General features: G+C 52.4%; 3 protein-coding genes across 4 annotated transcripts in view; 2 read left to right on the forward strand and 1 right to left on the reverse strand.

The window, feature by feature from the left end:
* Positions 1-1,889: 1,889 nt before the first annotated feature.
* On the forward strand, positions 1,890-12,693 carry PABPC1L (poly(A) binding protein cytoplasmic 1 like). The gene is made up of 14 exons (XM_074888343.1): positions 1,890-2,082; positions 2,911-3,104; positions 3,640-3,755; positions 4,482-4,621; positions 5,447-5,541; positions 5,835-5,972; positions 6,498-6,593; positions 7,481-7,747; positions 8,285-8,375; positions 8,672-8,797; positions 10,133-10,272; positions 10,650-10,743; positions 11,628-11,758; positions 12,604-12,693. The coding sequence occupies exons 1-14, from the start codon at positions 1,890-1,892 to the stop codon at positions 12,685-12,687; spliced, it is 1,905 nt and encodes a 634-aa protein (XP_074744444.1). The 3' UTR covers positions 12,688-12,693.
* Positions 12,694-16,337: 3,644 nt separating this feature from the next.
* On the reverse strand, positions 16,338-20,538 carry TOMM34 (translocase of outer mitochondrial membrane 34). The gene is made up of 7 exons (XM_074888344.1): positions 20,403-20,538; positions 20,226-20,325; positions 19,873-20,025; positions 19,057-19,217; positions 18,661-18,805; positions 17,890-18,016; positions 16,338-17,406 (listed from the first exon to the last, which is right to left on the reverse strand). The coding sequence occupies exons 1-7, from the start codon at positions 20,518-20,520 to the stop codon at positions 17,308-17,310; spliced, it is 903 nt and encodes a 300-aa protein (XP_074744445.1). The 5' UTR covers positions 20,521-20,538; the 3' UTR covers positions 16,338-17,307.
* Positions 20,539-20,627: 89 nt separating this feature from the next.
* Positions 20,628-25,760, forward strand: part of STK4 (serine/threonine kinase 4) — a 47,888-nt gene continuing 42,755 nt past the window's right edge. For both annotated transcript variants that reach the window (XM_074888119.1, XM_074888121.1), the window contains exons 1-3: positions 20,628-20,729; positions 23,370-23,450; positions 24,263-24,391. In XM_074888119.1, coding sequence (XP_074744220.1) covers positions 20,698-20,729; positions 23,370-23,450; positions 24,263-24,391 — 242 coding nt within the window. In that variant the 5' untranslated portion in view covers positions 20,628-20,697. The remainder of the gene's footprint in view (positions 20,730-23,369; positions 23,451-24,262; positions 24,392-25,760) is intronic.

The following is a 25,760-nucleotide window of genomic DNA, read 5'->3' on the forward strand; positions in this document are numbered from 1 at the left end:
CTGTGGACACAGTCCGGCCCTGCAGGCACAGTCCTGCCGGGGAAGCTGCTGGTGGAGCTGCGCTGCCCGCGGCCCTGCGCTCCTCTGCTCCTTCACCCAGCGTTTCAGCTGCGCACCAAGTTGTTCAATGCCAAATCACCCTTCATACACGTACCGTCATGTCCAGCGCAGCCGGGGTGTGATCTCTGTGGATGGGGGTGACCGCACACACTCGTGTGTCACCCAGACAAGGGGTGAGGGCAGAGGCCGGGCTCTGCGCCCCGCGGGTCTCTGTCGGGTGTTGAGGGAGCTGCGGGGCTCACGCGAGTGCCGGACGAGGAGGGTTTGTACCGAGTGTGTACATCTTGCTGGCTCCTGCCTGGATTTCCTCCCTTCAGGGAATTACGTCCCAGAACTTGCAAGTGATTTCCTAAAAACGGGCGGGTGGGCCCTGCGGCGTCGGCAAGTGCTGCCCGCGCTCGGGGCGAAGGGCCGCGGGGGAGGACACGAGGAGCGCGGGCACCTCCCCAGCGGCGATCTGCGAGCAGAGGAGATGCAGCTGCTCGGCTTCTCGCTTAAACCCGGCAGCTCGGCGGGGCCGGGGGCTACCGCGGGGCGACCGCCCCCTCCCGCCCGCGGGGTGCCGGCGCAGCTGGCGGAGGGCGGGGAAGGGCGGGGAAGGGCCCGTCCCGCCCCCGGCGGCGCGGCGGGAAGAGGCGGGCGGTGCCGCAGCCCCCGCCGGAGCGGCGCTGGGAGCCGAGCCCGCAGGAGCGCCGGGCGTGAGTGCGGGGCTGGTGGGGCCTCCTGGGCCGGGGGGGGAGCCGGCGGGTCCCCGCCGGCGGAGCGGGGCCGGGCCGGGCGGGCAGCTCCCGCCGCGGGGGCACGGCAGCCGGCGGCGGTACCGCCTGGCCCCGGGCTCGGCGTGGCCCTCAGCGCTCCGGCTTCCTCCTGCGCTTCCGCGGCTCCGTCCCGCGGTCGTTGCCCCGCCGGGGGCCGGGTAGGGCGGCGGTGGCTCCGCCAGCCCGCGGGGTTCGGCGGCTCGGCTGCGGCGGAGCGGGGCAGAGCTGATGCGCGGCCCTTCGTGCGCTGCCCGCGGCTGAGGGGTCGCTTAATGCACCTCTCCTACGTGTGTGCGTTTGTTTTAGGCATCCATAGGGTGCCTTAACAAGTGTCTCGGAGCTTTTGAGCTTTAAGGTAAGAGATGGGCTCATCAGCTTTTAGGGCAGGAGCTGCGCCGTGTGTTCCCAGGCAGTACCTTGGGGCCTCGAGCAGTGGCTGTCATCCGCACACACGACTTCATACCCAACTAAAACCAGTGAGAGACTGAGCATCAATCTTCCTGCTTTGGGGGCCTCATCAGCAAGCTGAGAAATTGGGAAGGGCCGGCTAAAAACCTGCATTTGCCTTGTGAGAGGGCTGCTGGGAGCGCTGGCTGCAGCGGTGCGGGCTGCAGGGCTCCCCTGGCAGGGCAGCGTCGAGCGGAGCTGTGCTCCTCGGTTGGCTCTGGCTGAGCAGCCCTTAAGGAGGAATTAAAAGAGAAGTCTCTGGTGGAAAAGGGCTGTTTACCTTCTAAGGAGTTAAACTCCATTTTATTTCTCCTGGGCTTTGAGTGTCAAAAGGAACAAATCGGTGTGTGTGGTGTGTTGTGTTCCTCTGGCTGCCCCCCGGGTGTGTGGGGGCTGTGATGTGCAGATTGCCCCAGCTCAGCTTTAGCACCGACATTGAAATGTCCCTGAAAAATTTGGGAACTGCAGCATCCTTGGAGCATTCCTGGTCCCAGCGCTGCTGGAGGGAAGGGCACGGCTGGCACTGCTGCGGTGGGGCCAGCCGCAGTTGCTGCATGTGATGCAAAACCTGTGCCCTGCAGCCTGGGGTCTGTCTTCCTCTGCAGCTGAGCTTTGTGGCTGACCATGAACGCCAGCGGCCCTGGCTATCCGTTAGCCTCTCTCTACGTGGGAGACCTCCACCCTGATGTGACCGAAGCCATGCTCTACGAGAAGTTCTCGCCTGCTGGGCCCATCATGTCCATCCGAGTCTGTCGGGACGTTGCCACGCGCCGGTCGCTGGGCTATGCCTACATAAACTTCCAGCAGCCCGTGGATGGTACGCTCCCTGCACCGCAGCCCCGAGGAGCTGCCTCGGTGCGGGGGCGTGGGGTGTGCAAAGGGTGGAAGGACAGGCAGTGGAAAAGGGGGGAGCGCTTGTCTGAGTGGCTGCATCAGCTGTTGGGGCTTGGGCAATATTCTGCCGATGTTAAGTTTTGCTTGTAACCAATCCCAGTCTGCTCTTGGCTGGTGACCCATCCCACTCCCATCTCTTCTGAGGGACTAGGGGAGGATGCAGCAGCTGGACTTTGGGCTTGTGGGGGGAGGAAGGTGACTTGCAAGAGTCACTTCCCTCCATGAGCTGATGGAGAAGGACACCAAAACCCCTTCTGCCCTTCCCCAGGGCAGCCAGCTGCCCGCTGGCTCACGGTGTGAAGAGAGGCCCCTCTCCTGGCAGGCATCGCAGTGATACAGTGCTGTAACCAAAAGGTGTTTCATGCTGGAGCAAGGCAGCGGTGATGGGAAGGTGGTGGGTTAGTTGCCCTGGAGACCAAAATCCTTGCTGGGTAAATGAGTTGGGCATCTGCCAAACTGGAGCTTGCAGTGAAATGGTTGATCCCGTGGGAGTTAGACAAGCTTTGGAGAGGGGGGAGGGGGGAAAAAAAAAAAAAATTAAAAAGGAAGGAGTGTTGTGGCTGGAGGGGAGGAGAGCAGCCCCTGCCTGGCCCTGCAGCCCTGGGAGGCAGAGCTGCCTGTCTCATTTAGGTTAACGAGCCCCTGTCCAACGGTGTCCCTGATTCCTGTGCCTGTCTCAGCTGCTGTAGGATGTGAAGGGGATCTGTCTCCATTACCCTCCTCTTTCCCCCTGTATTTGTTTCTTTGCCAGCTGAGCGAGCCCTGGACACCATGAACTTCGAAGTGATCAAAGGCCGTCCCATCCGCATCATGTGGTCCCAGCGGGACCCCGGGCTCAGGAAGTCGGGGGTTGGAAATGTCTTCATCAAGAACCTGGATGACTCCATTGATAACAAAGCTCTGTACGACACGTTCTCTGCCTTTGGAAACATCCTGTCATGCAAGGTAGGACGTGAGCCCTGCAGGAAGGGGCTGGCTGCAGAGCTGCCCTGCCTTCTCAGCAGCATGCTCCAGCCAGCTGAAATTCACTTTCTTGTTTCACTTCCCACGAAGCTTCCTCTAAATTCCCACCTGCTTTGAAGCCAAAAGGCCCTGCTATGTTTCCCCTGGGAATGGGAACTTTTCCCCCAGCCCCGCCTTCTCCCTCACACCTTTGCAGTGGTGTTGGGTTCTGTCTTGTCTGAGCTCAGTGTGTCAGTGGCACTTGGGTCTTGGTGAGCCACAAGTTTTTGGGCATTGTATAAAGTGCCGGGTGCTGGAGGGCAACCACCCTGGCCCCAGCAGGACATCTGGCCCTGGGGCAGAGCTCTCGCCTGGCTCCCTGACCTGCTGCCAGCACCCCAATGCAGCTCAGCCACTGTGGGAGCAGGATGTCAGGGAGGGTACATGCCCCTGGAAAATGAGGGTGGGTTTTCCTGCTACTTACTCACGTGCATGGAGAAAACCAGTGTCTGTCTCGTCCCTGTCCCTGCATTTGTAGGTGGTTTGTGATGAAAATGGATCCCGTGGCTATGGCTTTGTTCACTTTGAGACTCACGAGGCAGCAACTCGGGCCATTGAGACCATGAATGGGATGTTGCTCAACGACCGGAAGGTGTAAGTGCTGGAGAGGGGAGCGTCTTCTCCGCTCTGCTCCTGCCTTGCCTTGGTGCATGCTCGGGAGCAAACGCCTGCCCTGCTCAGGCTGCCACCTCCTGCCATGCTCTATTTTCTCCCCTCTTCCCACCCCGATGGCTCTGCTGCCCTCCGGGGCAGTGAGTCACTCGTGGTTGATGCTGGTGGAAGTGCGATAGTGGTTTGGAGCCGTTCCTGACAGTGGGGAAGGAATCCAACCCTGGGCTGTGTTTTATTGCTGAGGTGGTGTAAAGAGTGCCCACAAAGCAGGGCTGGTCCTCCATCTCGGCTGTAATCAGATAATCTGGGCAGGAAGAGGTTTTGTTGTTCTTCAGCTCTCTGTTTACATTACATCACCTTATTCTCTACATCTCTGTCTCCGCAGAGGCCAGCAGCTCCCCAAAGGGCTTGGGGATACTTTGAAGGAAGAGCTGGCACTTGGTGACATCTTTTGGGGTCTTTTGGGGTCTCCTGGGGTGACATCCCCAGCATGGGGCTGTGCCCTGTGTTACCACTCTCCCCATTTCAGTAGTGCCAAGTGGGGTCTGGGTAGGGGAACAGCAGAGTGGGGCACTGGATGTGAAACACAGGGTGGGTTTATGGGTGATGGGCTCTCTCTTGGCCTGTACTGAGACAGATATGCCTGTGTCCATCTTCCCTCTGCAGGGAACACAGAGGGTTTCAGGTCCCTTTCCTTGCTTCCTGCAGGTTTGTTGGCCATTTCAAATCCCGCAAAGAGCGTGAGGCAGAGTTTGGAGCTCGGGCACTGGAGTTCACCAACGTCTACATCAAAAACTTTGGGGATGACATGGATGATGATAGGCTGCGGGAAATATTCTCCCAGTTTGGTGAGTACAGTTGTTGAAGCAAGATATCCTCATGTCTGATAAACTGGAGTTGGAGCAACTGCAAAGAAAGCTGGGGAGAGTGCTTGACTGAAATACCAAGCCCCTTCTCGCGATGGGATCTGACTTGCTTAAACACCACCTCACCAAAGGGCTGTAGTGACTTAAATCATCAGGACATTACATGCACTTTCCTGCAGTGATGTAGGATAACTTTTATTAAGTGCTCTCCTGAAAAAAAGAAGGCTTTGTACTTCCCACTTTTATTACCCAAAAGAGTGTTTTTCATTAGTTTTTGACATTGTCTTGAAGCCAGCCTGCTGTCTGGCTGTAGGAGCCCTGTGAATAAGAGATGCTGAGTCTGAAAAGCCTTTTTTGCTTTAAATTCAGTGCGGTCCATTAATGGAAGATGCCTCTTGTGACAGGGTTTAGTGTTGTGCCAACGCATGGACCACACTGTCCGTGCTTGGCCAGTGTTACCTTGGCTAAACCCTTCATACGAGCCCAATGTATGTGTTCATATATAAAGGAAATCAAACTTCTGGCCAAAGGAACTCACTGCATTGGCTGCAGAAACCAAAAAGCCAAGAGCAATGAGAGCAGCATCCAGGGTGGGAGGGATTGCCTTCATGCAGCCTCCCGTTCCTGCCTCATGGTGGGGCTCCTGCTGTCTGTCCCAATGTCTGTCTGGCTTTTCTGCACTGCCATGGCCCTCTGGTCTCCTCACTGGACCGGCTTGTGGTGGCTCCTGAGCACAGTGCTGCGTGCTGGCAGCACCCCCTCGGTGGGGACCCTTTTTCAGGCAGATACTGTCCTTTCCTCTTGCAGGAAAGACGCTAAGTGTCAAAGTCATGATGGACAACACTGGCCGCTCAAAGGGCTTTGGATTTGTCAACTTTGAGAAGCATGAAGAAGCGCAGAAGGCAAGAGGCTCCTCGCTGCCCATCTGCTGTCTCAGCCCCGAGCTTGTCCCCTGCTGATGTTGCCACCTCTCCTTGGGGCAGGGGAATCTCACTGGCTTTGTGCTCACCTGAGCGCTGGCACTGGCAGGGGTGTCTGGGTGGGCAGGACCTGGCAAGGGGGAGCAGAGCTGCTTCCCTGCCTGTGCCCAGGGAGGCGTCTGCTCACGGTGGGGCTGGACTGGGGTGGTGAGTCAAGAGTAGAGCCATGGCTGCTGGCTTCCTGCTGTGTTCAGAGCCCTTCCCTCCGCTGGCAGGCGGTGGCCGACATGAATGGGAAGGAGATCAATGGGCGGCTGGTGTATGTGGGCCGAGCCCAGAAGCGGCTGGAGCGCCAGAGCGAGCTGAAGCGGAAATTTGAGCAGATCAAGCAGGAGCGAGTGAGCAGGTACCAGGTAAGGGGAGAGCAGGGTGCTCTGTCTTGCAGGTCTGCACCAGGGACATCCTTGGCTTGGGGACAGCGCAGGGCGCTCTAGAGCAGATCAGTGTGCTGGGTCACTTCTGCAATTAAAAGATCTGCACAGGGGTCCAGTCACTGCCTGCTAATGCCCTGGGAAGCAGAATCAGGAGAGAGAGAGATCGATCTAAACCCAGGATGATGTTGGCAGGTGAACAAATGGGTCTTTTCCAGAAATTAATATACTAGTCTGGAAATGAGATGGCTTCCTGAGGTCTTGGAGCAGCTCCATAATGATGGTCAGGGTGTCCTCTTCACTTGGGGTGTCTTGCCTACGAGTGGAGCACACGCATGGTCCTGACTCCTCTCCACGCCGCCGGTCACATGGCAGCTCTGGAGAGGATGTGTTTGTGGGATGTCCCACTCTCTGGCTCAGCTGCTGGTAAAACATGTATCCAGCTTGAAAAGCTGCTGTAAATTTTTTGGAGCCTGGGGACCAAGCTTCTTTTTTGCCTGTTTGCAGGGGGTCAACCTGTATGTGAAGAACCTGGATGATGGAATAGATGATGAGAGGCTGAGGAAGGAGTTCTCTCCCTATGGCACCATCACCAGTGCCAAGGTGAGGGACTGAGGCTGTCGCTGGGGCTCCTGGGGTCAGCTGGCTGGTGCACTTGGCCCTGGGAAACGGATTGGAATTATCATCCTGTTGAGCTATGGTTCCTTGCTGATGGCTTGTATCTCAAGCCAAGTATGAAGGACGTGCCACTTGTACCCCATGCTGTCCTGAGGAGGTTACTGATTCAGCACATATTTTGTAGCTTTGCCAAGTTACCGCAGCCCTGGTGAGGTGAATGGTATGGGACCTTAAAGCCACATCACTCCGAATGCTGCACAGCTGCTCTGTGGTTTGAGGATGATGTGACACTGATACAAATGGAAATAACCACAGGCCACCTCAGTCTGGGGAGAGCAGGTTTTGCCTGGCTGGCATTTTGCCTTTTGGAAAACCATAAAAGCGTCAGTCTTGCCACCAAGACTGGTGTCAAGCTGCTCTTGAAGGTTCTGCGTACGGGTACAGAGGGATGGTCTGGCTTTAAGGTCAGATACCTGTAACCTGCCAGCTGCTGGGGACAGATGCTGCCTGGCCCTCAGGCAGGATGCGGTGTCCCACTGATCCCCAGCCCCTGATGGCTCCTGGGGCATTAAGCACCAGAGCATCGCTGGCCCACGGGTCCTGCAGGACTGGGGCACAGACACTGAAAGATCACAGACTGCAGATCTCGGTCTGGCCCAGACTCTGTCATCTTCATTTCCCAATTGCTGAGCAAATCCTCCCCTTCCACAGAGAAACCATGGGTGTAGCCCTATCTGTCCCACCCTGGATGTGGGGCTGCAATGGGGTGCCCGCAGCTGGCAGATCCCCTGCACATCCCCAGCCCCGTGCCGTGCTTTGCAGGTGCTGCAGTGATCTGTGGACTTAGCTGTCTTGTTCTAATCCAATTTTAGGTGATGACAGAGGGTGGCCACAGCAAAGGGTTTGGGTTTGTATGTTTTTCCTCCCCAGAAGAGGCTACCAAGGCCGTGACGGAAATGAACGGGCGGATCGTCAGTACTAAGCCTCTCTATGTTGCACTTGCTCAAAGGAAAGAGGAGCGGAAAGCAATCCTCACCAACCAGTACATGCAGAGATTAGCCACCATGAGGGCCCTGCCTGGCCCTCTCCTGGGCTCCTTCCAGCCCGCCCCGGGGTACTTCCTACCCCCCATCCCCCAGGTGAGTCCCTGCTCCCGAATGGCAGCCTTGCACGGGGACCTGTATTTGCCCTGGGCTGGAGGAGGGGGGTGACAGTCGGGCTGAGGAGCGTATCTCGGGTTGTGCAGACCCAGGCACACGTCAGCGTGGGATCAGTGGGATTGGTGGGATCAGCGACAGGCTTCCACATAAGTGTCAGGGCTTGCCAAAACACTGGTGGGCTGTGGGTGCTCCAGGCAATGGACTGACGATTTAGTAGCTACTGAGGTCTCAGAGGAGGGAGCTAAGGAGGAGTTTGGTGGGAGGGTGGGAGCATGGAGAACAAGTCTGCTGATGAAATGAGGGGAGGGAGAAGGGTTACAGGTGTGCAAAAGCTTGTGTGGAGGAGGTAAGTGGAGCTGCTGGAGGACACGCAGGAGGTCAGTCATTAAACTGCTCTGGCAGGCTGCAGAGCATGTTTTTGGCTTGTCTGTCTGTGCGCAGCAGCCACTGAGATGCTCTGGGTTAGATCTGGCTCAGCTCCCAAGTCACCTTGGATTATGTGTTCTCCTTTCTCAGCCACAAACCAGAGCTACCTTCTACAGCCCCAGCCCAGTTGTCCCAGTCCGTCCTGCCACTCGCTGGAGTGCGCAGCCCTCCCGGCCTCCCTGTGAGTCAGCCTGTCTCTCCCCGGGGGCTCTCGGCACAAGCTGGGCTCAGTTAGGGACTGAGGGTCTCTAAAAGCAGCACAAAGTGTGTAGCCATGGGGGACTATTGGCTGGAGAAGTGCATGGGGCTTTGGTGCAGGGGTCATGGTGATGGGCACCAGTGGATGAGACATTTGCGTTGACCCCAGAGGTGAGGTGCTCCTGAGCTTTCCCCAGCCACGATCATCCCCACCCCACATCTCCTTCCATGCTTTTTCTACCAAGAAGCATTATTAATCATGCTCCATCTCTACAACAGCGTATCCTGCAGCTACCCCGATCCTGAGGGCTGCCGCGCCGCCCCGGCGCCTGCTGTCCAACATCAGCACCATGAGACAGGCCTCCACCCAGGTGCCCCGTGTGCCCCCCCAGGCTCAGAGAGTGGGTGAGTGGGGGTAGGACCTGGCTTGGACATCGCTGTAGCGGCTGCGTGTTGGCAAGGGTGCTTGCTGCGAGCTTGGGTCTTCCTCTGAAGATGGATCAGTTTGTGGGGTTGCTTGGGGAGGAGTTTGGATGGTGCCCTTGGATGTGGTGGGTCTGCAGCAGTGTCTGTAGTAAGTAAGTGTGTAACTTTTGGGGAAGGTCTTTCAGGTAATGGGACAGGTCTCTGATATGCAGATTGGTCTTGTTGGCTGCTGCTCCTTGAATATGTTCATTAAAGATGATGATGATGCAGCCGTGGCACCCTAGGCTTAGTGCTCACACTGAGGTGGAGGTTGGGAAAGGGCCTCTTGGGCAGAAGCAGAGGTTCTTACAGGCTCTGGCTGAACCACTGCCAAGGCCAAGCCTCCAGTGAAACACACTCATGTTAGAGGTGTTTGGAGCTGTGGCCTGAGAACCAGACCTCGCTGGCATCCCCAGCTGGGGGTGCCCCTGTGTCTGAGGTGTCCCCTCCACCTTGCCGGCATGACATGGCTGTGCAGGACTGGCGGGGTGGTGACCGAGCTGCTGTCCTGCACACGGTGCCCAGAGCGCTCCTCACCCCGAGAGTGCTTCAACCCCCGTCTGTCCTGTCCTCTCCATGCCTTCCGTGTGAGGCAGAGGAGGATGCTCCCTGGGGCTCGCAGTGTGGCCCCCTCTGAGGCTCCTCTGTGGACAGGCTTTGAGGAGAGGCTTAAGTAGTGCAGAGGGGAAGTGCCCACCTGGTGAGTGGGTGAAGGCCCGATGTCCCACAAAACGTAGGACCATCTGCTGAGGCAGTGTCTACCTACAACCCTCCCAGCTTTGTGTGATTTAGCCTATGGTCATCTTTGGCACTGAGTGTCTTATTGTTGAAGTGAGCAGGGGGGACCAGGAGGGTTGCTTTGGTTTGTCCCCTCTCCTTTTGTCCTTGTCCCCTTGTTTCTCTGCCCTCACTTCCCTGCAGGAGGGGAGCCAGGGTGGGCTGGGGGAGAGGGGCACTTGCTCTTGCAGCCCACCCTCCTCAGTGCTGTCCCCATCCTCTGGCTGCTGATGCAGATGGGCATTTCTAGAGGAGAGACGAGGCACAGGTGTCTCTGCCAGCTCTCCTGCCCTCTGCACAAAACCAGACTAGCCCAGCAGGCAGGATGGCAGTGCCCTGCCTGTCTTGGAGAAGCTGCCTTTGTCCTTGGGGCTGTTTTGAGCCCATGGGGGGATTTTTTAGGCCCTCTGAGCATGCTGCCCTTGTGGCTTCAGCCTCCTTGGCACAGGTGTGCGTTTAACGGGTGCCTCTTTACAAATATTCCTGTCCCTACTGCAGCCAACATCGGGACACAGACGGTCAGCGCCCGGGTGCCCTCCTCGCCCACTCCGCCACGGAGTTCCCCGCAGTACAAGTACTCCTCAGCTGTCAGGAATGTCCAGCCAATGGGGCACATGCCACCCATGGTGGCCCCGCAGGTAACAGCTCTGCCGGCTCCTGGCTTTGGCACAGCCACTGCAACGTGCATCAGTCCAGGTCCTGCTCTGGGTTAATGTAGCTGCTGACCCCAGGCAGTCCCATGGCTCTGTTTAGGACTGGTGCTATGGGGACCTTCCCGGGGGCTGCTGGGGTGACTGGGGCTACAGACCCAGTAGCCATGCAGCTGTGATGCCTGGCTCCAGCTTTCCTGGAAGCTGGTTTTTGGCTACAAACAGACAGTGCCAGAGTTGGCATCAGCAACTCAGAAAGGTGAAATGCCCCGCTGCGTTCAGGGACCAGCACCATTCCTGCAAGCCAGGTAGCTCACACATCGCTGCCAGGCTCTGATTGCTGCTCTTCTCTGTTTTTTCTCCAGGTGGGAGAACCTGCTGTGCATGTCCAGGGGCAGGAGCCGCTGACGGCATCCATGCTTGCAGCAGCCCCTCCTCAGGAGCAGAAGCAAATGATAGGTGGGTGTCACGGCTGCTCTGCTGGAGTAGGTCCGGCTGTGAGGGTATGTGGACTTGTGTGCACCAGGGAGAACTTAGCTGCTAGGAGAAGCTGTAAGCCTTTGTGGGATTGCTCTGACATTATGCTGCTTTTAAAACAATAAATAAATTCAGGCTGTGCTGGAAGGGTATGGAAGCAGCAAAACCACTCCCTGTCTGTATTAGCTGCCTGGCAGCAAGACAGCGTCTGGTGAAGCTCTGCAGGAGAGGCAGAGCTCCATCCTGCCTGTGCTGCCAGGCTGCCCCAGGACATATGCCATTCCCCTGAACTCAGCCATCCTGCATTGCCCGCATTGCCACTCTCGGGTGCTGATGAACAGCTTGGTGGCCGTGGGGGTCAGGGTCAGCTCTGTCGCACAGTCCGTCTGGTGTCCCGCTGGTGGAGCAGCCGGTGCCTGTGGTGCGGGAGGGTGTCGCTTTCCCCGCTCTGCCTGCCTCGTGGGCTCAGCCCAGCAAAAGCACAGCAGGTCATGGACCAGCTCTTTCCTCCCCAGAAGGAAACTGCTCCAGCAGAAGCAGGCCCCTTCACCTGCACGCTGGTGGGCAGGCATGGGCAGTGCTTGCCATTCCACTGCCCTGCTCCCATGGCAGGTCCTGCTGCTGTCGGCTTTACCCGGCAGCTTCCCTGCCTGCAAACACTGTTGTTGTGATATGCTGGAGTAGGTTTGCTTGTGAGCAGTGATTTTTTTTTTTTTTTTTTTTTTTTTTTTCCCCACCACCATCACCACCCTTGTATCCCTTTTCAGTTGAAAGGACAGAGCTGGAAGGGCAAGAGGGCTTGCACTGGCTTTGAAAATGCTGGAGGTTTTGCATAGTGCTGATGTGCTCCCTGGTGTTTGGAACAGGTGAACGCCTCTACCCTCTGATCCATGCGATGCATCCCTCGCTGGCTGGCAAGATCACTGGGATGCTGCTGGAGATAGACAACTCCGAGCTGCTGCTGCTCCTGGAGTCCCCCGACTCCCTGCGCTCCAAGGTAGGAGGCACTTGGTGCCCAAAAAACTCGCATTCCAAAGCGCTAACTACCTGCTGCTGCAAGGAGAAGTGGTCGTGGCCCAGAAGATGGGCCAAGGACACTGATAGCCATGGGAAATGCAGGTAGCTGCTTTTTTTTGAATGAAAACTGGGCAGAAAGGGCTCCAGGTTGATGGCACCGCACCCCATGCCTGAATGTCTGCCTGCCTTCAGCAAAAGGAGAGGCTCAGAGCAGCTCCCTGAAAACACAGGCCAGGCTCCAAGGGTGGTGTGGAGGTAGCTGGGAAGTGAGAGGGGAAAAGCAGGGTGGGTGTTGCTCCCTGGAAGGAGATGAGGAGATGCTCTTTCCTGAGAGTAGAAACTAGATAAACACTACCTCTCTGCTATACTTCTTCAGTTTCCTCCTTAATCCTGGTCAATATTTAGCTTTGGTTCCCATCAGAACAGCTGCAGTGAATTGACTGCATCTCCTCGTTGCTTCTCAGGATTCACTTTCACCCTTTCACTGATGTTTTTTAAATGATCCTGGGCTCTGCGGAGTTGTGTCAGGCAGCTTTACCTACAGAAAAGTTTGATTTCTCTCTGGCAAGTTCTGACTCCTATAGAAAAGGAGAGATGCCCCAGCATTTCCCTAGGGAAGAGACAGAAGAGGTCTTTAGGCTGATCAGTCTCCTGCAGGAGCAGCAGACTTGGATTTTATAATTATTATTATTAAAGTCCTTTACCTCCTGGAAGTGTGTCTGTGTGGAGGGCAGTTCGGGACCTGGAATATTGCAGTTCTTGTGCAGTGCGCTCCTATACTGGAGCAACTCAACCTCTGCCCCTCCTTGTGCTCTCTGTTGTAAGATCGAGGAAGCGGTCGCTGTTCTCCAGGCACACCAGGCTACCGAGACCTCGCACAAGAGCAGCGCTGCGGTGTTCCTGCAGTGACCCCGGGTAGGTGCAGGAGCTGTTGCAAGTGTTGGCATGTGCATGGTGTGCTCAGGGTCTCTGGTTTCTGACTCTGAAACCGGGGACTGGGTTTCTTGTCCAGACTGAGTATGGCTTGATGAGCAATGTAAGTACCTTTGACTGTAATATTCCACTTTTTAAATCGCATCTGCTATTTTCCAGACTTAATTGTACTGCAGAGATGTGATTCTCTGTGGGTTTTTTTCTATGTTCATGAGGGAAATGACTGTACAACCAGAAAGATCAGAAAGGACTTGCCTTTCTGTAGGTCTAGTGGGGACTGGCACGGTCTCTTCTGGGATCTCCCAGTGTTTTTTGCAGAATGGTGACAGTAGATAACCATAAAATGTGGGTGGTCCTGTGTGGGCATGGTCAGGATAGCTGGCTCTGCTGCTGTGGGTAGGACAGACCCATTAACAAGCAATTCAGACTCACATACCTCTTTGAAGATAATATTTTCTTGACTTGCAATTGCAAGGAAACTGTGTTAATGCAAGTTCAGGTGAATTCTTGTCTGGATGAAATTGTTCCTTTAGCAGTTGAAAATTGTATCTGTGGGTTCTTCGGGTTTTTTGTAGACTTCAGGCCTGGGAGCAAGCCCTGAGAACATTGTCATTGAAGAACAGCAGCAGCAACCCCACCGTGCTTTTGGAATCGTGCCCATACAGTGACCCTGGCCTGTCTTCAATGCCCCATCCTATTTTTTTGTGTGTATTGTAAACCTTGCAGTATTGCTTCCTCCTGCACCTGTAAAAAATTCCCATGTTAATTCTCTTCTTGCTACTGAAAGCGTCTTGTGAAATGTAGCGTGGAACCCAGCCTAGTTCAGTTGCCCAGGAAATGACAAGTGCTGATGAATCATCATTTTTAGTGAGTTTACTGGGTTCTGTAGTTTTATTTGTTCCTGTAGCTGACACTAATAAAGAACTGATGCTTCCACCCCCAGAGCATGGGTTAGTTCCCTTTGCAGAAAGGCCACAAACACTTTTTCTCTGTTGGTGGAGGGACGGACTTGGGTCAGGCTGCTGTCATCAGTGTTTGAGGCTTGTGGTGCTGGTGGGGTGGCAGTCCTGAGAGCTGACAGGAAGGGACATATAGGATTAAATAAACAAATTGCCAACCAACAGGCTCTCCTCATCCTTTCTGACTCTCTAGGAGGATGGCTTGAAGCAAATTTCATATGATCTGCCTGGATTTTATCCTTTCTAGCTAGCAGTTTTTAACTTCCTTTTGAAAGGCGTCATCTTCCTGTGGTTCTCCTCTTTGAATGGACCTTGTACACTGGCTGGAGTACTGACACAGGGTGTCTTCTGCTGGTCACCACACCTTGTGTGTATGTCTGTGGTGCACAAGACCCAGCTTTTGAAGTATTGTGGAGCAGTTGTAAATCAAAAGCTGCTTCTCCAATGTGTGGTCCTGACCAGTGGTTTCAAGGAGTCACTGATGAGCCTGAAAACATTCATAACCACATCATATCCCACTGGGACACTCCCTGCTCGCAATAGCTGGGACCTGTTATTACTGTGTCCTGCTCTCTGGGCCTCTCACAGAGCGTGTTGTTGTTGTCATCTTGGCTTTAATGCTCTGCTCTTCCTAGTTAGGAAAGGAATTTCAGTCCCTAGAGGCTGCTTGGTACTTGAGACTGGCAATGTATTGACCTTACTTGACTGCTTCCTTGAGCTGACAGGAGCATGCCTCTGTCAGCACCACCTACCTTCTTTCTGTCCCACTTGTGCTGGTGTTGCTGTCTCAATCTTCCTTCTGTGCTGTATCATACTCTCACTTCAGCTCACTGCTGAGTCATCCCTCCTACCTCTTGTTTTCCTTCCAGCATTTTAATAGAATTGCTTACACACTTGCTCCTGCGTGGTGTCTGCTCTGCTCAGCTGGGACTCTTCCCTGGGGCTTTCCATCATTCCTTTTTTTTGCCTTTACTTTGCCAGTTCTTCCTCTGACCTCCTTAAATATTTCTTTTCCTCATAGTGGATGCTTCAGCTTGAACTGTGCACCATTTAGATATCTCCTTGGTGAGATGCTTATAAAGGACTTTAATCCACTTAATATACAGGACCTTCATTTAAGTTGTCACTTCTTCCAAAGTGTAACTGGCTGGAAGCTTTTATGCTTTGTCTCTACAGGAAAAATGTGTGTTTGCATGAGTGTAAGGCATATAAAGAGCTGGAATGGAACTGTAGAAGTAAACTTCATTCTGCTGTTGGCTAGCTTGTCTGCAACCTTTTTTCAGATTAACAGGGCAGTTTGGATGTGCCTGGGACACCACCTACAATGCCAGATGGCTTGGCTGGAGAAGCTGGCTGTAAAGCTAGTGGGAATGCAGAGTGGGGCCCAGGAACACAGGGACATCAGAATAGCCTAAGAAAGGATGTGGACAAGGACCAAGGCCTTTCTCAGAAAAGGTGAAGTTGGAGCTTAGATCCCCATGTTATCCTGGAGGATACTGGAAAGTTTTCAGAGTAACTCCCTGGCTGAACTCCTCGGGGAAGTCTGAGGCTTTAGGGAGTTGAGGCAGGAGCAGCAATGCGAATCTGGAGTCTCCAGTCTAGAATAGTTGCTGTGGCTTTTGAAAGGGGTGGGTGAAGGTGTGTCTCTGTGACAAACACTCTCCGGCTGCCCCTGTGGACAGCACTCCCTTTGCATGTCTGGGCAGTGTCCTGCACGGACAGCAGCACTGCTGCTGGAACAGAAGAGGAGACAGGAGCAGGAGCAGCCCTGAGCTTGAAGTAGTGTGTCTTGTTGGTGTGCTTGATCCCTGTCTACCTGGTGGTATTGCTGGGGAAACTCTTGGAGGTAAGGTAGAAAAGCACACTGCTGTTGCTGAGAGGGAAAAGAGATCGTGAATGCTGCTGCTTAGAGGTGTTGTAATGAATTGTAGCTGAACAGGGCAGGTATCTGCCACTCCAGATAACAGCAGGGCTGTTAAAGGGATCGCTCTTAACTAAGTGAAGCCAGTCTTCCTCCTGCATTCTGTGACCTTCCTCTGCTTATCTGTGTACTGCTGGCCTGTGCTTCCCCACCCTGAAATCCATCACACTTACTTGCTAAGAGCCTGGGTAAGTGCTGGTTGCAGGATCAATGGAGCTCAGAAGTGGGAGTGGAGCAAATGGAGCAATTTGTGCCCCTCAGGGAGGAGCTGCTTCAAGCCCTGGCCCATTACAGCTGAGTACAGTCCTGGGACCTACAAAAAGCTAATTAATGTCAGGCTAAGGTGTAAGAAGTCTTTGTCTTTAACAGCATTAGAGGGATTGTCTGCTTGCTTAAATTCAGTTCAGTGGGTCACCTGCCTGAAATGGACTGCTGGGAGAAGCAAGGTGGGAAACAAAGATATCTGAACCCTGACTTAGGGGCTAGCTGCTGCCTCCTGGCCTGTACTGCAGGTTGGCTCAGGTCTAGCGTTCTTTAGCATCTTGACTTACTAGTTGAAGCACTCTACCTATGGACAGTGTGCAAGGCTGAGCATGGGTTAGAAACCCCATGTACTGTCACTGTCTGACAGAGCAAGGCACTGTACAGCAGCACTTGGAGGCTTCTGACAAAAAGGGGGGGGGGGCAGTATGAAGTGGTTAAAGTGTTCTATTTCCCCTGTACCATTCATCACATAAACACAGCCCTAAAGTGAAAATAAACATGGCTTTAATAAGAACTGGTTTTAACAGTTCATAGAATAACTCCAAATATCTCTTTACCTACCATTTTAAGTCAGTGCCATCAATACCAGATAAGAAGATCACAAAGTATAAACATGCATTGAAGTAGTAAGCCAGACTTCAGCTGGAGTGTTACTGCCTGTCCTCCTCCCTGTAACACCCCATAGCAACTGCTCCAAAAGGCACAGAAGAGCTAAAGTGGTTTTTAAAAAACAAACCAAAAAACAACACAAAAAACAATTGTAAAATTCCCAAGCACCCAGAATCTGAAAGTAGTGCACAGTGTAACAAGGCTGGCTTAATTTGCTGCTGTTTTCTTAAAGGTGCAGAATAATTAAAAATAAAGCTGCTACTGTAAACATCTGCCCAGCCACACTAAGCGGCAGAAACTCAGCTGAGGGCCAGCAGGCATCAAGTGGGAGAGGGAAGAAGCTTGGCCCTGTGCAAGTAACTGTTCTCTGTTACAAGAATGTTTACGTGGTGCTAGGGCAACTGCAGCAGTTCCTGCAGCAACCTTATTTAAATAATAGCAGCACAAATGCAGCAAAAATGTCACCTGAATAAGGACAAAAAAACCTCTGTAGCTCTTCAGAAAGAGAACAGCCACTTCACATGCATCTTAGCCAACATGGAAAGTGTCCCTGAGGCCAGTAGTTACAGCCAAGTTGACTTCAATCAGGGAAGTTAACCTATATGCCTCTTGGGGAGGGGCATTAAAACTCTGAATGATCTTAGAGCCAGATAATAAGAGTTTGATACAGATTGTGTGTCTTAACATTCATTGTGCTGGCACAGAACCTGTTATATCTCAGTAGCAGTAGAAGATAGATTTCAATACTGATCCTGCATTAAGATTGGTCCCTGTAACAATATCAGAAGGGAAAAAGCTTTCTTCTGCAGTGGAAAACAAAGCTTTCCTTGTTGCTTGGTTACCCTAGGTTCTGTTCAGTTCTTGCAGTAATCTCAGTGCAGCGGTGTTCTTTGGTTCAGTTTTCAACAAGCTCTTGATATCGGCGATACTTGATTTGTAATCCTAGAAGGAGAATATTTTTAAGTGCATTAAAAATGCAGCCTAAGGCTGTAGAATTACCCCATAACAGAGGCAAAGGCAACACAACTAAGCCTGTGACTCCCTCTATAATTGCTAAAGCACTGGCATCAATGTAGCTGTTCTAAAACATGCTTAAACTAGGGCTGAGAAGACAATTTCATCACTCAAGTGGATTCTGAGTCCAACACCAATGCAATAGGTCATCTAGTACTACCTACAGAATCTCTTGACAGACATAAAAAAAATAAAGCTCAACACAACATGAGGCTGCTTTCACCATCTCTAGAAACACAACCTGATGCTGAGAAACTCAGGAGATCCAAACAGCACATAGTGATGCGAAAAAAAATCCCGAGTCCATACAGGCCTCAGCTATCTGATGGCAGATGTCTAGCTCAGAAACAAGTTCTAAAGGGCATCTCTGGCCCTGATCATGCAAGAACTGTTCAAGAACAACTGACTTACCTTCAGTTCTTTAAGTGCTTGAGCACGTCTGTAGAGTGCCTTAACATTTTTAGGATCTAACCTCAGAGCTTCTGAGCAGTCCTGTACTGCTTCCTTGTATTGCTTCAGAGCCAGGTAACAGAGAGCTCTGCAATACAGATACCTGGTTAGAGACCTTTGGCTAAAGGCAGCATCTACTGCTGCAACATACGTAGTAAGATCTCAGCTAAACCCAGTGCAGCACAAAGCTGGACTCTAAAACCAGTCCTTATCCCCATACATTGTCATCTTACTTCTTGAGCTCAAGTTTGTTTTACTTATAAAGAGGGAAGAAAGGAAACAGTTTTTCAGTCTGGAAAAAAAAGGAGGATTTACCTGCTCTCAAGCTAAGAACCAGCACTTCAAGGATGCAGGTTCCTACCTATACCATTCCAGAACATGCTCTGCTTGCTCAATTGCCTTATAAGTACTTTGAGTCTTTTAGTACAGCAGTCTGCAATTTGTGGTTCCTGGGGCAGCAGACAGTACTCAAAATAAGACAGTCCTGGCAGACAAGCATTAAAGAGAGACATCCCTTAGTAGCCCTAAGCTGAGTGTCTCTAAGGGTTTTTGCAGTACCCAATCAAAACATGTTATACAAACTACAGGGAAGACTGCACTTGGGGTGAACGTGTGAGGGTGTTTTTGTTTCATTCGTTTGTTTGGGAGCAAACACTAGACTGCTCTATCCGAAGTACCACAGCGGCTTTTATAAAGGGTCAAGAAGTACCTGGGCAAAGAGCTGAGTAGTACCTGTTGGTGTAAGTCGCGCATTCCTGGTTAAGCTTTAAACTCTCACTGTATTTCTCAACTGCTTTTTTATGGTTTCCTTTCTTTACAAGTTCATTTCCTTCTTCCTTCAGAGTTCGAGCTCTCTCCATGCCAGCAGCAGTCTGGTCTGGAAACAGGATGAAAGAATACAGAACGCTATAAAACTGTCAAGATCAGCACAGCCTCTCAGAAAGCAAATATCCCCATACCAGAAGTGAGACACAGGGACATCAAAGGATCCAGAATCAACCAAAAAGGCTGCGGCAGAACCAAGCCCAAGTTACTCCATGTCTCAGCCCCAGCTGTAGACACGCCAAGCAGGCATGGCAGCTGTCTTGTTCATCACCCTTCTGAGCTGCAGGGCTCTCATGCTCTCACCTGGTTGTCCCTGCGGTGCAGTTGCAGGAGGAGTGTTTGCCCCAGGGACTGCGGCAGAAGGAACGCTCCATCTTGTCTGGGCAGAGATGGGGACTGTGGGGATAGGTGGGAGCTTCTGGCGCCAGTTCACGCCATCCTTCTCCAGCAGAGCTTTAGTCATCCTGGAAGAGATGGCTGGCAGTCACCCTGGCTGGTGGCTGATGGGCCACGCAGTAGTCAGTAGAGTCACTTTTTAACCTGGATCATGTATTGAGGACAGCACCTCTCCACTAGCCCCTTTACATGCATCTAAACTAAGTTCCTTCTATAGACAGGACATTAGAGAAAGGACCTTCTTTATGTCATCAGCATTAAAAATATCACAGGGCAAAGGCTGGGACTGTCAGTGCTCAGGCGACCAAGAGATGTGCACGTCGCTCCTCAGACTGGCAAGTGACGAAGTGGGTAGCTCCAGGAAGAGAAAAGGAGTACAGCAGCCTGTAAACCCAGTCAGCATAGGGACGCTTAAAGGACAGGGCACTAGAACTTGTAATTTATTATTTCCTTTAAACCAGGCATTGAGCAAAGCAGAACCAGTCCCAGGGAATTAACTCCCAGCCCTCAACCAGCATCCTGAAAGGAGCTAAGGGCGCCAGCAGACAAAGGGAGCACGGCCAGGCCTCGTGCGAAGCATCAGAGGCCTCGGCTACTTCATTTGTGTGCGTGGGACCCAGCTTGCTCCCACCACGGTTGCAGAAACAACGCAAAGCTGGCTGAGGCCGCTGGCCCAGCTGCCGTATCCCCAAGCCTTTGGGTATTCCCCGGGGGGAGCGTTACCTGTTGACGCCATCGTGTGCTGCCTGCACGGAGCAGTCCACCTGCAGCGCGGTCTTGTAGTCCACGTAGGCCAGCGGGTACCGCTCCAGGGCCTCGTAGGCCGCGGCCCGCCTGAGGAGGGGTTTGATCCCGAACGGGACCAGGTCGAGGGCGCTGCGACAGACGGAGAGAGGCGACAGAGGGGAGAGAGAAAGAGAACCGCCCGCGGCGGCGTGAGCCCGGGCCGCTTTGCGGGGAGGGGAGGGGGGGGGGGCGGCTGGAGCCCTCTCCCGGCCCCGCCTCGCTTCCCGCCCTAACCTAACGGTGGGGAACGCGAGGGAGCGAGCCCGCCGGGTTCCCCCGGCCCCGCTCACCCGGTGCAATCGGCGACGCAGAGGCGGCAGGCGCCCTCCTTGAGGTGGCAGGCGGCGCGGTTGGCGAGCAGCACGCTCCGCTCCTCGGCGGCGGGATCCCCTGCCGGGACACAAGTGGGAGTGGGGCTCAGCCAGGGCCGGCCCGCCCGGCCCAGCCCGGCCCGGGACACGCCGTACCTGCGGCCTCCAGCAGCGCCAGGGCACGAGTGTAGAGCGCGGCGGCCGGCCCGTACTGCCCGCGGCGGAACTCCTCGTTCCCGGCCCGGCGCAGCGCGCTGGGGCAGGCGGCGGCCATGGCGCTACCGGCCGGCGCGGGGAGGCCGCGCGCCCTCCCGCCGGTGGGCGGGGCCCGCCCAGGCCACGCCCCCTCTGCCGGGCGCTCCCCGCTGGCTTCCGGCGGCGGGCGGAAGCGGCGGCGCGGGGCTGTCATGGAGGAGTGAGGGAGTGACCGGCTGCTGCCGCCCCGAGCACTATGGAGACGGTGCAGCTGCGGCACCCGCGCCGGTGAGCCGCGGGCGGGGGTGTATCCGTGCGGGGCGTGGGGCTGCTGCGGCCCGGCCGGCCCCTGGGGGCTTTCTGGGGGGTGGCGGGCGCGCCCCGGGCCTGAGGGGTATCGGCGAGGGGCCCGGCGCCGGCGGGAGCGGGCTGGCCAAGCCGCGCCGGACTCCTGCCCCTTCGTCGCTCCGAGCCGGCGGACAGCGGCGGGAGGAGTGCCGGGGCCGCGGGGCCGGTGGTGTTAATCGCTCCGCAGCGGGACGAACTGGGCAGCGCCGGCGGGTCCGTGCTGTGACAGCACCGAGCTCAGGGGGTGGAAAAGTGGCTTAAACCGAAATATCGGAGCCTGCGGAGGCTCACACCGGTTAACGTGGCCGTACCGAGGGGGTACTGGCCCGTGCCGTGACAGAGCTCCCCGTAACTTACTCTTTCCTCTCGTCCCGCTTTGGGCGGGTTTTTCGCAGGTTTGTGAAGCCGGGGCCGGCCCCGCCTCGGCACAACCCGCGGGCGCTCCCGCCGCCCCGCGCTGGGCCCGGCCGCGGCGGCGAGGTGCGAGCCCGGTTCATCGAGGGGCTTCGGGGCGAGCTGCGAGCGGAGCCGTGAGCCACCGGCCCCGAGGGGCGGGCTGCAGCCGGGCAGCCTGCGGGGAGGCGCCGGCAGACCCGCGGCGGCCTGTCAGGGTGTTATCGGGGGTGGGCAGCCGGCTCCCGGGGAGCGCCTTCGGCAGCGAACAAAGGAAGCTGCTGGCTCTGGTCTTCAGTGACATCGCCTTTTTTTGTTAAATAAACCAGCAATGCAGCTTCTATTAAAAAAGAAAAGTCTATTTTTATAGTCTAATTGCTTGTGCCAGTATTTAACTGGAAGGTGATTGAGATTAGATCTGAGTAACAACCTGGGTGAGATTGTTTTTGTGTTGCTGTGATATCCGTGTTGTACAAACACACAGTGAAAATGCATCCTTGACAGCAGCGAGTGCGCTGGGCGAACTGGGCAGTGCAAAGTAATTGTATTCTTGGATTATAGCAGAAATGTGGTAGTTCGATGTAAACACAGTAGTTGTCTGGTTGTTATGTTTGGGTGTGTGAAAAGCCTTTTTTTTTTTTAAATAAAATTTAGGCCTCAACTTCAGCAAGAAGGATCTGCCTCTTGCATCGCCACTTTTTAGGGTCCTTGGAAAGGGTGGCTTGTCTGGTCACTGATATTTATTTTTTTTTTTCCTCTTTTCTGCTCATCCCACACCCTCCTCCCTCCTCATTTTTACAAGGACAAGTATCACTCTGTTGGTTAATGCTTATCTTTGCAGGGAAGCTAGTGACTACTTTCAGTATTTCACCACTTCCTGAGTCTGCTTTTTTATAATGTTTCCTTTGCTTCAGGAAGCCATTGTATGTACTCCATGCATGAGCTGCTCCTCCTGTATGGCTTTTGTGCATAAACATAATAGCCAAGGATCAGTGAGTGGTTTCTCACTCTGTTTCTGATGAAACTGGGGGAAAAAAATTACATATTTAGTATCAAAACTAGCATGCCAGTGGCTGGAGTCATGATCTTTAACAGCAGCAGTAAGAGCTTTCAGTAGTAATTTGCCGCTGCAGGTGACCAACGCATGTTTCATTTTAAACACTGCTTGCTGTGAGACCAATAAGTTCTGAAAACTCCGAGACTAGTAAGTTTCTGTGTTTCAAAAACTTGTATGAGCTGGTTTGGGGAGTTTGGAGGGTTTTTTGTTTGGGTGGTTTTTGTGGGTTTTTTGTTGTTGTTGTTTCAGATTTTTTTTTACTTCATGTGAAAATGAAAGAGCACTTGTTTGTGGGCTATTAGATATTGTTTGCTCAACAGTAAAATACTGTGTTTTCAGAACTGGTTTTTTATGTAGTCCTTAGCTATTTAAGGAGGTTTCTTGGTACTGCTGTGGTAGAGGTGGACTGAAAGAAACGCAGTTGATCTTGTTGCATTGTGTGCAGAATCTCCCTGAAAGTTGTACTAGGGTTGAGGGGAGCAAAGTGAAGGATCACAGTGCATAGCATATTTTTTTTTCCTAGGAAGTATTTCAGCTGACTCTTATTAGCAATGCATTTAAGAGGGTTGGACTCCTAAAAGAGTCAGATACCAGTATCCTCCCCCCCAATAGAATTTTTCTAGTATATGTCCAGGCCTGCAAAGTCAAGATCTGAACTTCTGATGTTAAAAATGTACAAGTGAGATCAGTATTGCCTCCTTCCTCCCAACAAATGTATTCCACATATACTCTAAGACGTCAGGGAAGATGGTACTCCTTTTTGCATGGCCTTAGTACGTATCCTACCATACAAGGCATTGAACTTCAGCAGATATGTTCGATAGCTGCAAGACTCTGCAGTCCTGTGTTGGGATTTGACCACCTATGTATAGATCCTGAGATGTGTTTCCACCAAGAGGAACTGCAGATTTGTGTGCCTGATCAAATTCTGTTATTCCCAGTCCTCTTTTGCTATTGGATTCTAATAATATTTGGTTTCCTGGTCAGGTGAAATAAACTTATTTCATAACCAATTTACTTCATGCTAAGCCTTGCGTACATTTAAGCGATGCTATTTATTCTTCTGTTTCAACAAAGCCCAAACTGCCGTGAAATTAAATGTAATAACTTCTCTATTCTTACATGTACAGGCAGCTGAAGAAGTTAGATGAAGACAGTTTAACCAAACAACCTGAAGAAGTATTTGATGTATTGGAGAAGCTTGGAGAAGGGTATGTGTTCTATTCCAGTGTGCCCAATATATGTTTCTCTAAGGACAAATCTATGTAATGGGTGTGTGTTCGGTGGTCTCTGATTTTTCACTTTTGCCCTATTACTGCAAAGGTGTGTACTAATATAGTGCCAGTGTTTCGTTAGTAACAGAAAAAAGAATTTGTTTCTCAAGAGTATGTTATCTTAATCCAAACAGTAGCATATGATGTGGCAGGAGGGAGTTAAAACATTATTGAAAAATCCCAATCTGGAGTTGATAGGGCTCTGTGAGGACTCGAGCGGTTTGTGTGGTGGAAATGAGCTTCTGTTGCATTGTGCCACTTGGTAAGGCAGAACAGCATGGGAGTGCTCGGTGAGTGACATGTTTGCCTTCTTCATTTGAAGAAACTGAGTTGGAAATCTGCCTGGCTGCTGTAAGTAAAGAAGCTGGAAATAAGACAGATAATATCTGACAAGAACAAGCAAACCTCTCTGACCAGAGCTGTAGTTCTTACTGATGCTCAGCTGGTACTGTATGCTGGAAAAAAGAGAGAATTGTATTTGCTGGATTTGTGTAAAAGGCCATTCCAAAGCTACGGGCAGCGTAATGATGGTTGGCTCCCTTCTGACCCCCTCAGTGTGCTGTGACTTATTTATTATAGTGTTTAGAAACTAGTGGACTGATTGTTTACATTAAAATGCAAAATATTTTTAGCAGGAGGATAGCTTTTTTTTTTTACCTGATGGCTGCAGTTGCAAAAAGCAAAACCGTAACACTTGCATTTTTAAAATGTTATTGTATTCAGTGTTTCTTTAATATTTTGTTTCGTAGCTCCTATGGCAGTGTGTTCAAAGCCATTCATAAAGAAACGGGTCAAGTTGTTGCAATTAAACAAGTTCCTGTGGAATCTGACCTGCAAGAGATTATAAAGGAAATATCCATAATGCAGCAATGTGACAGGTAAACATACACTGCAAAACCCATGACTTTTCTTTGCATACCGATAATGTCTATGATCTGGCATTTAATCAAATAAAAGCCATGATGTTGCCTTAAATGTTTTTTAAAAGGCTGGACTTGTACGATCAAGTTACCTCGTATCAGCTGAGTCATGTTAACTGACCATTTGGGTAGTGTTAATCCAGGCAAAGGTAAGACAACAACAATTTAGCTTGCAACAAGAGAGCATTAAGCTAAGTTGAATAACCGTGCACTTGCTGGCAGCAAAGAGCCGAGCGTGTGAGCAGTTACTGCGGTTGTCCCCGTGCGCCGTCACTTGTTGAGCAGTGACAACTTGATTGTGTGCTAGAACAGCAGTTCCTATCCCCAAAGGGGTAATGACTTCTAAGCAAGTTTTGGTTTGGACATAGAAAACGGTTAGAAGAGGGGTTTTTGTTTGTTTTTAGAGGGCACCCATGGATGAGAGCACTAATGCATGACTGCTCTTGCATGTGCGTAACCTACATGCTGTCATCTGCTTGGGTGGCAGAACGTCCTTCCCTGCCCTTTTCTGCCTGTGCAGGTTCTAGTGCGGTACAAGCTGTCTGCTGATCTGAGCATCCCCAGAATAACTTGCTGGCAGCTCTGCGGGCACAGGGTTGGCTCTCTGGGTTGTCTTTGCATGTTTCTTATGGGAAAAGGTGGTGTAATACCTTAGGTAATGAAGAGCTCATGGGCGCAGAAGACCTCCTCTCCAAGTGTATCCTAGGCTGAAAGTTTAAAATACACTAATTTCTTCTGGTATTATGAACTTAGCCTTAAGAAATACTGCTTTGACGGACTTCAGGTGTGGAAAACTATTTAAAATAAATGACAATAGCAGTATTAAACTGTGGTCCCCGTCACTAGCTCTATTGCACTTCACTCTCACTCTTTAAATGAAGGTGACTGATGGCAGATAACAAAATGTAACTTGGAAAGAATTTATTCCTGAAAAATCTTACTGTGTAGCTTGGAAAGCATTACTAGGTGTCTCTTTCTTAAAATATTAACACTGTAAGGCCTAAAATGAGACCTTACAGTTATGAACAGCAGAGGGAGTGAATCGCTGGAGCATCACATTTTCTGTGCAAGCATTAAGGGACACTGCACAGTGTGACTGACTTGATAGTTTTACAGTTTTTCATTAGAAAATACTCAGCAGAGAATAGATGAAGTGCATTTTTGTTCCTTAGCTCCATTCCCACAAAATCAGGAACAGTCTTTCTGTTAGTTTTCTGCTTTACCTTTTCCAGAGGACAGATGGTTATTGTGACCAATATACTTTACTAGGTTGTTTGCTTTCTGGGCAGCCAGATAGCTGACTGTGAGAGACAGTCTTAGGTTGTAC

The sequence above is a fragment of the Strix uralensis genome, chromosome 18 (assembly GCF_047716275.1).
Source record: "Strix uralensis isolate ZFMK-TIS-50842 chromosome 18, bStrUra1, whole genome shotgun sequence".
NCBI lineage: Eukaryota > Metazoa > Chordata > Aves > Strigiformes > Strigidae > Strix > Strix uralensis.